The sequence below is a fragment of the Notothenia rossii genome (assembly GCF_949606895.1).
Source record: "Notothenia rossii genome assembly, chromosome: 8".
NCBI lineage: Eukaryota > Metazoa > Chordata > Actinopteri > Perciformes > Nototheniidae > Notothenia > Notothenia rossii.
The window spans coordinates 30821330-30833556 of NC_136906.1; the positions used below are offsets into that span (position 1 = coordinate 30821330).

General features: G+C 40.7%; 1 protein-coding gene across 2 annotated transcripts in view; it reads right to left on the bottom strand.

The window, feature by feature from the left end:
* Positions 1 to 12227, bottom strand: part of LOC307015192 (MBT domain-containing protein 1-like) — a 33576-nt gene that overhangs the window by 19324 nt on the left and 2025 nt on the right. For both annotated transcript variants that reach the window (XM_079643668.1, XM_079643667.1), the window contains exons 2-9: positions 10312 to 10552; positions 9321 to 9454; positions 8993 to 9104; positions 8165 to 8244; positions 7934 to 8051; positions 5617 to 5751; positions 3673 to 3761; positions 983 to 1081 (exon numbers count right to left, since the gene is read on the bottom strand). In XM_079643668.1, the coding sequence (XP_079499794.1) occupies positions 983 to 1081; positions 3673 to 3761; positions 5617 to 5751; positions 7934 to 8051; positions 8165 to 8244; positions 8993 to 9104; positions 9321 to 9454; positions 10312 to 10552 (1008 nt within the window). The remainder of the gene's footprint in view (positions 1 to 982; positions 1082 to 3672; positions 3762 to 5616; positions 5752 to 7933; positions 8052 to 8164; positions 8245 to 8992; positions 9105 to 9320; positions 9455 to 10311; positions 10553 to 12227) is intronic.

The following is a 12227-nucleotide window of genomic DNA, read 5'->3' on the forward strand; positions in this document are numbered from 1 at the left end:
CTAAAACGCCAAATAAGAACTTTTTAACGACTAAGCCTTTCAACTTTTGGCTAGATTTAGGGTTAATTTAGAACAACACCTCATGTGTGATTACATCTTGTAAGGTTTTTGCAAACATCTCCTTTGTAAAGTAACTCGTAAAATACATGTATACATTTGAAAAGATATTCAAAATGAAGGAGCAAAGAAATCAATAATCCTGCACCACATGATTAACTTTCACTGTGACAGAAATAAAGGAGACTTAATACCGCAATACAGCTTTTAAAAAATTATTTTAAGGCGACATATATGGAAAATATGACCAGGATGGGACTGTAGACGGCTTTAAAGATGATTACGTTTTGAAAACCTCCAAACTTATTCTGCACAAGTATAATAAGCTTCATCAGCCTTTTATTTTGAAAAGAAACCCAGAGAAAAACCTCAAGAAAATAGGAACATTTTGGACAAAAAAACTAGACTTGATCCATAAAGCTTACCCAGATACATTTAAAGATGATCCTTTACATTATGATACTAAAAAAAGACTACTCTGCTACTACTCTGCTACTCTTACAGTATATTATTAAGTAATATTTACTAAAAGAGCCTTCTTTCCACCTTTCTTAAGCTCTTTTCTGTTCTTTGGTTTTAGCGCCTGGCCGACACGCTCACACATCACTCAGAGATATATTGTTTGTTTTTGGTACATTTATTTCCATGTTATCGTTTCCATTTCTTCACTGTTCATTCTCTTCTTTAAACACACAAATGAAGGTATCTTACCAGACGATGTGGAAACAGTTTTCGTCATTTACCATAAAGTCCTAATGAAAGCTTTTGCACTTAAGATAAGCAGGCTGTAGCATTCTTACAGTATAAGCATGCAGAGACTTGCATTGAAGCACCAGCATATTCCCAACAGGCACTGCACGATTAAACAGGAATACGCATTAAAAATTAAATTGTTCATTTATTTCATGTGTGAATATTGTCCCACCTGTTCCACCAGAGCCACACGAGTTCGACACAGGTGAGTTTTATCCACCACCTCCACCCTCATCTGCTTCATAAAGGGAACCTGCAGACTCTCCTGCACCTGAGGAGGATTTCAAAGCAAGGACATTTTGAAAAGAGCTGCACAGAGGTGGGTTTCTCCATGGTCAATAATTTCATTAACTTTTTATTTTATTTAAAGCTCAAGCTTTAACTCAAGTTCAATGCATTGTTTAGCCCCTGCTGCTGTAACAAAGAAGAAGAAAATGAATGCCAATTTGGGACGATTAAAATACATCTAATCTTATTTGACGTTATAATTTATGGTTTTTCGTTGCATGGCCTCTGATCTACTTCATATAGTAAACAAATCTCTTCACTCAGGTATTTTTCCATAGGCCCTGAAAACTTCAGTCATTAAACCGCTCTTAAAATAGAATAGTCTTAGAATAATCTAGACGCTTCAGTAATGAACAATTAAAGGCCCATATCAAACCTGCCATTTATAGGTAAAATCATTGAAAAAGTTGTTTTTCAACAGTTGAGTAATTTCTTGCATTTAAATAACTGTTTCGATGTGTTCCAGTCAGGCTTTCGTCCAAACCACAGCACTGAGACTGCTTTTGTAAAGGTATTCAATGACATCCACTTAAACACAGACAGTGGCAGAATTTCAGTGTTAGTATTATTAGATCTCAGTGCTGCGTTTGACACTGTTGACCACAAGATATTACTAGACCGACTGGAAAACCGGGTGGGAGTTTCGGCAACAGTTCTAAATTGGTTTGAATCCTACTTAAAGGACAGAAACAACTTTGTTTCTATAGGTAAATACACATCTGAGTTGACAAATATGACATGTGGGGTACCTCAAGGCTCCATCTTGGGGCCTCTTCTCTTTAACATCTACATGCTACCAGTGGCTCAGATAATGAAAAACAACAAAATAAGTTATCATAGCTATGCGGATGACACACAAATTTACGTAACAATTTCACCAGGAGACTATGCTCCAATTCAAACACTGAGTAAGTGCATTGAACAAATCAATGACTGGATGTGTCAGAACTTTCTCCAATTAAACAAAGATAAAACTGAGGTAATGGTTTTTGGAGCCGAGGCAGAACATTTAAAAGTTAGCGCTGAGCTTCAGTCTGCAATGTTCAAAACAACAGATAAAGCCAGAAATCTAGGTGTAGTCATGGACTCTGACCTGAGTTTCAACAGTCACATCAAAACAGTTACTAAATCAGCCTACTATCACCTAAAGAACATATCTAGGATTAAAAGACTGATGTCACAGCAGGATTTGGAAAAACTTGTCCATGCTTTTATCTTCAGTAGACTGGACTACTGTAATGGTGTCTTCACAGGTCTCACTAAAAAATCTATTAGAAAGCTGCAGCTAATTCAGAACGCCGCTGCTCGAGTCCTCACTAACACTAAGAAAGTGGATCACATCACTCCTGTTCTGAAGTCTTTACACTGGCTTCCTGTATGTCAAAGAATAGATTTAAAAAATACTGCTGCTGGTTTATAAAGCTTTGAATGGTTTAGGCCCAAAATACATTTCTGACCTCCTGCTAAATTATGAACCATCCAGATCTCTCAGGTCTTCAGGGACTGGTCAGCTTTCTGTCCCCAGAGTCAGAACTAAACATGGTAAAGCAGCGTTCAGTTATTATGCTCCAAATATCTGGAACAAACTCCCAGAAACCTTCAGGTCCGCTGCAACTTTTAATACTTTTAAATCCAGGCTGAAGACTTTTCTTTTTGTCGCTGCTTTTAATTGAACTATTCATATCTTAGACTGCACTGTAACTTTTATCCATGTATTTTTCCTTTTAATGTTTATTTTATTATCTTTTCTTTTTAATGACTGATTTTAAAAGCCATTTTCTTAATGTCTTTCATTTTTTGTAAAGCACTTTGAATTGCCTTGTGTTGAAAGGTGCTATATAAATAAACTTGCCTTGTCTTGCCTATAATATGTTTCTTTGCATCTGATAGGAGCAACAAATTGGACGCCACATTACTGAAGTGAAACCAACATCTATTTAACCTACTTATTGTCAGCATTGTCCCACAGTGCACTTTTTTTTCAATATAAAAAATAAACATGGAGTTCAAGTGCACTTAAAAGCAGCATTACTACTATTCAAGCTTATTTTACATAGTATGTCCACTATTTATCTTGTAGTAGCTCATATCTTCATCATTTATTTATTCACAAATACAAGTACAATCATACGACATGGCGGTGACATGGGAAATGGGACACCCAGATAAGCTGGAAAGTATGGGCCCAGAATGTAAAAGGTACATTAAATATGATTAACACATCTTGTATTGGAGAGGGTTCAAAATCACACCTAAAACTAATAATTTATAAACTAATCCAATCTAACACTAAATGTTCCAAAATATGTATTTCATCCGGAAACATTGATTTTAAATTGGTAACAAATAAACACTGACACATTAAAAGGGGAAATATTCATATATATATATATAAATGCATTTCAGAGTAAGGACACTTGTGACACCGTGTGTGGTGTGGTGTGTGTGTGTGTGTGTGTGTGTGTGTGTGTGTGTGTGTGTGTGTGTGTGTGTGTGTGTGTGTGTGTGTGTGTGTGTGTGTGTGTGTGTGTGTGTGTGTGTGTGTGTGTGTGTGTGTGTGTGTGTGTGTGTGACCTTGGAAGGAAAGTCCTGTGGCAGCGTTTTGGACCCCGTCAGTCTTTTGATGAGGAAGGTCTTCCAGTTGGTGATCCTGTGCAAGATAGCTACATACACACATCATCAAAAACATAATAAATTAATATTTAGATGTATTTCTGTTTCTACTATTTATAAAGCTCATAAAGATAAATCATTATGCTAGCTAACTGAGGATATTTACTCATACAAGCATAACATTTCATAACTTCAGATTTGCTGTGTTATGTAAGTGAAATGTAATTCAAAATTTCAAAATGTTCTTTTTTCTTATCAACTTAGATTTGTTAGAAAATGTTTTCAGCTTTAAAGGTCACCTATCATGCAATTTTTAGTCAATAGCATAGGACTCAGATATATACAAATTAGGGCCGGGACTTTAACGCGTTAATTAAGATGAATTAATTACACAAAAATTAACGCATTTTAATCAAACTTATTTTTGCACCGCGGAACGTTTCTCACTGGATGAGTTTCAGGGGTACCGATTATACTGGAGCACCAACTAACGTTCATGACTTCAGACAACAACAAACCACAGTGAACAATAGTCAAACATGAACGAAGAAGCTGATGAGACCGCTTTGGTTGGCCCCGTGGATGGGACATTTTGTTTTAAAAAACGGACGGATGGAAGCGTCAATAAGAGCATGGTTGTTTGCAAATTATGCAAAAAGGAATTCGCATATCACCGCAGCACATCAAGCCTCAAGTATCACATCAATGCAAAACATATAGCAGCTAGCGTGGAAGCTAGCGTGGACGTTAGCCCGACTCGGAGTACAAGGACCCACATCCAATACGCGTTGATCAAACAGTGGCCTATGCAACAGAGAGATTTTATCAGGATATTGGAAGAATAGGAGGGATTGAGGTCAATCACTGGCACTTTTTTATTTTATTTTAAATGGTACACTTTATGTTGAACTATTTATTACGTTGTTGGTGCAACTGGCACTTTATGTTGAACTGTTTATTGTTTTGGCCAAGGTTATTGAGAGAATTGGACTGAAATTGATTAGATTTTTTAAATCAACTGTTGGTAAATCAACAATGGCCTCTGCAGCAACAGAGAGATGTTTTCTATTAGTCAGGGTTTCCAATGTTCTGAATGTACTTGAAAGTATTGTGTTTTACTTAAAAAACAAAGTGTTATAGTTTACAGAAGGTCTACCTACCTATAGGCTACCTGAATCTCTGAAATGTACTATATTCCTAAATATGCTATTGCTACACTTTATGGCAAAAATTGCACTTTTCTGTTGGTCTTGGTTAAGTACCACCTTGAAAAAAATAAACAATGCTTTGTTGCTTAAGCTTATGTATTCAGTCATTATTCAATGGTATACTAAAATCCATGTGAAAAAAATTGCTTGCACTGTTCTCAGGTCAAATATTTATATGTGATTAAAAATGCGATTAATTTCGGTTAATTAATTACAAAGCCTCTAATTAATTAGATTATTTTTTTTAATCGAGTCCCGGCCCTAATAAAAATATATAAAAAACATGTCTACGAAGTGTTTTGCTCAAAATACCAAACAGATCACCCATTCTAGCCATGCCTCATATCCCTCTATTTAAAAAAAAAAGAGAGGGGGCGGAGCTTATGCCTGCTCATGCGGGTACTGGCAGATACTGTCTAAAATAAGACACAGTTTTGTGAAAAGAAACAGGTTGAACAGGTTAAGAAGTAAAAGACAAGCATAAGTTTAATTATATATTTTTAATTTGCTGAGGGCCGATTCAAAATGGTCCGTGTGCCACATTTGGCCCCCGGGCCGTAGTTTGGAAACCCCTGATCTAGAGTAAAACACATTGTTACTAAAGCATGTGTAACTCTGGCTCTTTCTCTGGAGAATTCAGAAATCACTTTTGCAGGAGTTATATCTACTCCACAAGACAGGAAGTTGTTAGTCTTACTCTGAGGGGGCACCAGGGGTTTCCCCCCAGCAGCACACCAGCCCACCGGATGGATGTCCGGCACACACAGGTTCAGCCAGAAGTCTCGGGTGGAGTCGCCGTCGAAGCCCTCGTACCGCAACAACGCCTTAAAACCTGCACACACACAACATGTCAGGAGACATTAGAAATGAGAAGAACTGTATATAATTAACTGTTTAGGTGCTAAGCATTATTTTGGATAAGCGTACAACAAAAGATCATTCAAATGTATCTCGGTCATTACATCACACGGTGACAGAAAATAAAGTGATAGGGACGAATGAATACAGAAATGCAGAAAGACAGACAGTGAGAAAACTACAATTAAATTCAGAAAAGCATTTTTATAAAAAGTTGTTTAAAGTCCATCCATCCATCTTCTCCCGCTTATCCGTGGTCGGGTCTCGGAGGTAGCAGTTCCAGCAGAGAGCCCCAAACGTTCCTTTCCCTGGCCACATCAACCAGCTCTGACTGGGGGATCCCAAGGCGCTCCCAGGCCAGCGAAGAGATGTAATCCCTCCACCTGGTCCTGTCTACGCCTTGGTCTCTTCCCAGCTGGACGTGCCTGGAACACCTCCCTAGGGAGGCACCCAGGTGGCATCCTAACTAGGCGCCCGAACCACCTCAACTGGCTCGCGAAGGAGGAGCAGTTCAACTCAGAGAGAGACTGAACTTCTCACCTTATCCCTAAGGGAGACACCAGCCACCCTGCGGAGAAAACCCATCTCGGCCGCTTGTATCCGCGATCTTGTTCTTTCGGTCATGACCCATCCTTCATGACCATAGGTGAGGGTAGGAACGCCCGGAAGACAGAGAGCTTTGCCTTCTGGCTCAGCTCTCTTTTCGTCAAAACGGTGCGGTAAAGCGACTGCAGTACCGCTCCCGCTGCTCCGATTCTCCGGCCCATCTCATGCTCCATTGTTCCCTCACTCGAGAACAAGACTCTGAGATGCTTGAACTCCTTCACTTGGGGTAAGGACTCATTCCCTACTTGGAGTGGACAGTCCATCGATTTCCTGCTGAGAACCATGGCCTCAGATTTGGAGGTGCTGATCCTCATCACAGCCGCTTCACACTCTGTTGCGAACCGATCCAGTGAGTGCTGAAGGTCGCAGACCGATGAAGCCATCTGCAAAAAGCAGTGGTGCAATCCTTAGTCCACCGAACTGCAGAACCCCTCCCCCACGACTACGCCTCGAAATACGATCCATTTATATTACAAACAGGATTGGTGACAAAGCGCAGCCCTGGCGGAGGCCAACCCTCACCGGAAAGGGGTCCGACTTACTGCCGGACACAGCTCTCACTTTGGGAGTACAGAGATTGGATGGCCCTGAGTAGAAACCCCCTCACCCCTTACTCCTGCAGCACCTCCCACAGTAACTATCTGGGAACCCGGTCATACGCCTTCTCCAAGTCTACAAAACACATGTAGACCGGATAAGCGTACTCCCAGGCCCACTCCAGGATCCTTGCGAGAGCAAAAAGCTGATCCGTCGTTCCACGACCAGGACGGAATCCGCATTGTTCCTCCTCAATCTTGTTTAAAGTCAACATGTAAACATTTGTTTAAACATTGTGTGACTGTGAAGCACTTTAAAATGGATTGTGTGAAAACTCCAACTTATTGTGCACCACTATAATAATCTTTCTCTTTGACAACTACTAATTTGAAAAAATGAGTAGTGAACTAACGGAATTATTTGGACAATCGATCAAATCAGATTATTTAAATTGAATAGAGACATAAATAAAGTAAAGAAGGCTTAATACAGTAAATCATGTTTATAACATTTCGATTTCAGTCGACATTTAGCATAAACCGTGCTTTTAAGATGATGAAAGTGAGTAGTAATTCCAAACTAATTCTACACCAATTAAGGGAGCTTTATCTTGGCTATATAAAAGCACATATAAAACAAGCCAAAGTGACACAATAACAGAAATAATTGGAACAATTGATCCAAGAAGATAATTTGCATAACCCTAACCCTAATAAAACTAAGATGGAAAGAATGACAGATGACTTAATAATTAAATGTATGATTATAAATTAAAACATTTAACCGGATGCGACTTTTCGAAGCGTTGGAAGGGTGATAACATATTCTGCTCCACTATATTAAAGCTCAATCTATGATGAATTTCACTTTTGAAAAAACAACCATGGAATAAGACAACGTAGACATAGCGGAGAAGCCTAAATGTTAGTTGTGGAATCTTTCTGGTTTGGCTATTTATGGTAAGATATTTGAAAATAGATTACATTTTGGATTGAATATTTAAAACATTGTACCAGCTAGTTTGATGATGCCAGCGATCCAGTAGACCTTCATGGGCAGACCGCTGTCCGTGTTAGTGACCTCCACCCGAACGCCTTCACTGATGTCGCCCCATGACCTCCCCATAGGGACCTAAACAACAACAACAACATCATATTTTGACATCAAAAATGTTCGCAGAGAAAACAAGTGAGAGCTCCAGAAGGTAAGGTGTGTGTTCATGTGCTGTGTGTGTGTGGACCCACGTGTTTAAAGCAGTCGACTGGCGCTCCCGTGGCTTCAACGTCTTCTAGGTAACGACCCCAGTCGAACACCTCCACAGTTACTGCAGTAAACACACAAAGAACATATGGCTTAAATACACCAGAAGAAGAATAAATACTTTTGAAAGTTTGACAACTTCTAACATCCAACGACAACGTGTCATAAGGATGTGTTGTTCTATATTTAGGTGCCAACAGTTAAAACAGTAACATACATGCTCACTATGATTAAAATGTTGTCCTATACATCTGAGTCATTCATAGTACTTCTCCAAAATACAGTCAGTTTTAATGGAGTGTACCACCAGGATTTGAAGCCATTCATAGGTTGATTAGTGAGTTAGTCAGTGTGAGGACCAAAGGTTAACCGAATATTTTACGTCTATGACGGATGTTTTTGAACCATTACGGAAAAATCTGAAAGCATTCCGTCATTTTGATAGATTAGAGCAAACTCGGGACAGCGCCAAAGTTTCCCCGCAGTGAGGCTCCGGTGTAATGGCGTGTTATGCATGTCCTCCAAAAAGGAAATGATACCGTTTCCAAACCTAACTTTGCCGTACAAATCATTGAATGTTGGCTTTGCGCTGTGCGCGCGCTCCTGCGAGGTGCAATGGGCATGCATAACACGGCGCTAACAGTTTACGAGCGTGCGCCCCCCCCGTTGACAGTTCATGAGCGTGCGTGCTCTTTCTCTCCCCCCCCCCCATTGTCAGAGTTGTGTAAAGGCCGACGGGTAATACTGGATTTTGACGGAAATGTTACGATCCTGTCCGTCAAAGTCTAGCGCAACCTCTGATGAGGACTCACTGCTTTTCTTGACGCCGCCATGCTGGTTGGCCTGATGCTGAGCGTACGCAGCTAGTTTTGTCATCAGAGGCTGTTTCTGCAGAACCTTGGCCTTCTTAGTGGGCGGCTTCCCCTTTAAGACAAAGAGAAACAGAGACACAGAAACAGGTTATGCTAGGTGCTCTCCAATATCTATCTTTATGCAGATACTATTTCGTACTACAATGCGATATCTCTCTTTATGCAGACGACAATAGTTAGAAAAGCTGGAAGCGTAATAACAGAAATATTTCCAGTAATATGAACTCCTGAAACAGCAGCAGGTTAAAGAGTTGCTGTGTTTTTTTACCTGCAGTCTGGCGAGGATGCTGGCCTTCTTGGAGTTGGACGAGTAACTCCTGGAGCAGGAGACGCTGCAGAAACGTTTTGTTTTACTGTAGAAAGCATCTCTGACCCCCACCATGCCACACATCTCACAGGTCGCTGAGAATCAGACATACGAATATAACTTCAGTCACTTTGTTATGAAAAATAGACATGTTCCTGGGATGACAAATAATCAGTTAAAGAATGAAGCTCCAAATGTAATAAGATTAGAAGACAATGCTATGGTGCAATTAAACAAAACCCCACGAAAGTATACCAAGTCTATGCAAAGAAGTGAGAAGAAAAAAAAGGAAACATTTAAATTCCAGAGAATGATTGGAGGAAATGCGGGCAAAGCTTGTCTCCGTTGAGATTCTCCTGACGTTCTGACTTCAGAAGTGTCTGAAAAGGTTTTTCTTGCGTATATGGGATAATATCATCAAAAATAAACACCTGAAATGCACAGTACGTTGCTATCTGTGCGTAAGTATTAATGCCTCATTTAGAAGATGGATTAGCTGAAATTTTAGCAGAGACCTGATCAACTAAAAACCAACATTTTTCATTTTGACAAATCACCATTATGCTGGAGTTATTTCTGCATCATTTTGATACGTTTAATGAAATTCAGCCGAATGAAATTATCCCACGGTCAAACTCACACGATTACCAAAATACAGATTGGTGTGTCTATGTTAATCATCTAAATGGTATAGAAATTGATTATTGCTGTGTTTGGCACACTACAACAGTGATCATACTTTGTATTCATGTATGTTTAGTGGCGTAATTTTTACATCTCTTCATATGTATCTATTTCAATTTTTGCTAAAGTCTAGATGCCAAACGGCCTTTAAATGACAGCTAATACAGATCTAAATAGTCTATTAATAGAGAACCAACATCTCCAATTATTTGACTTGCTGTCTGTTTATCACAGTTTTGGGACGAGGAGGGGGATGCATCAGACTGACCCATGCCGGCCTTTCCGTCGGGATATGTGTACACCTGTCCGTTGGTCTTAATGAGAGTCAGGGAGGAGGAGGAGGGGTTGTAGTGAGCCCCCCCTCCTCCCCCCAGCTCCTCCTCGTCACTGTCCTCGGGGCTGGAGGCGCCGCTCCCCCCGCTGGACTCAGTGCTGCAGCTGCTCCGGTCCTCCTCGAAACCGTCCAGCATCCCGAACGAGTCGCGCCGTTTCCTGCAGGGACGCTCCGCCTGGGGAGGAGCAGCTACCGTCAGACAAAAATAGTTTGGAGGCATGTGTTGCTCACAAATGGAACTTATGGCTTTGCATAGGTTGAACATAATTATCTTGTAGACCAGTGGTCCCCCCCTTGATATCATAAGACTTTTTTTTTACATATAAGGCAATACATGATTGTCACTAAAAGCCTTGTAGTTACATTACAATAAAATATAAAACATAATTGATTGATTAATTTTTTATAAAAATTCAAGTTAGTAGCTATTAAAGGCATAAAAAGATATAAATGTATAATTTTTTCTTTAATAGAAATGTTTCTTCTGCCCTTAAAGTGTCCAAACCAGGCTTTTCTGGATAAGTGCATTTTTAAAACATAGTCATTGTCCATGCCGATTTCATTTGGATTATTTGTCAGTTGCTCCGATCAGATTGGTCTCCTTCATTTTGTAGATTATTTACGATTTTTTAATCCACATAAACACATCGGCAAAATCCAGTTTACTTTGAGCATGTGTTTTAAACAGTTTAATCCCTTTGTGAATTGTTTCCACTTGCGCCATCCTTTAATTTCTTCATACAGCGGGCATCCAAATGAATTAATCCTGAGTCCAATAACCATCAGAGTCACTCCAATAGTGCTCCTTAATTACGCTTTCATCCTCCTTTAACAAAATACTTCACATTCATCCAGTTTGTGACAGTAGTTGTAGCATTTTTTAGACTTTTAAACTTTAATTACCGCTGTTCCCCCCCCCCCCAACTTCCAACAGGAGTCATTTGGGGGGGCTCTTGGGAAAAAAGGTTGGGAACCCCTGTTCTAGATGACACACTTCCCCCCCTGAAACACTTCCCCCCCCTGAAGCGCTTCCATTGGACTCATATGTTCAATTCCTTACCATAGTGATCTCACTATGTAACACTGCCGCTTCTATTGGCTAGCGCTTCAACACATTGTAAGTGATTGGACCAATCACAACAGAGCCGGCCAGCTAACCAATCAGAGCAGAATGAGCTCTGGTTTCAGACAGAGGGTGAAAAGAGGTGCTGCAGCACAGGCAGTATGAGAAAAATAAAGAGCTTTTTGAACATGGAGACATGTCACAGTAGAGGAACTAAATACAAATATGAACCCTATAATATGAATCATATTATACTATCACTATTACCCCAAGTGAAGGAGTTCAAGTATCTCGGGGTCTTGTTCTCGAGTGAGGGAACAATGGAGCGTGAGATGGGTCGGAGAATCGGAGCAGCGGGAGCGGTACTGCAGTCTCTTTACCGCACCGTTGTGACGAAAAGGGAGCTGAGCCAGAAGGCAAAGCTCTCTGTCTACCGGGCCATTTTCGTTCCTACCCTCACCTATGGTCATGAAGGATGGGTCATGACCGAAAGAACGAGATCGCGGGTACAAGCGGCCGAGATGGGTTTTCTCCGCAGGGTGGCTGGTGTCTCCCTTAGGGATAAGGTGAGAAGTTCGGTCATCCGGGAGGGACTCGGAGTTGAACCGCTCCTCCTTCGCGTCGAAAGGAGCCAGTTGAGGTGGTTCGGGCACCTAGTTAGGATGCCACCTGGGCGCCTCCCTAGGGAGGTGTTCCAGGCACGTCCAGCTGGGAAGAGACCAAGGGGTAGACCTAGAACCAGATGGAGGGATTGTATCTCTTCTCTGGCCTGGGAGCGCCTTGGGAT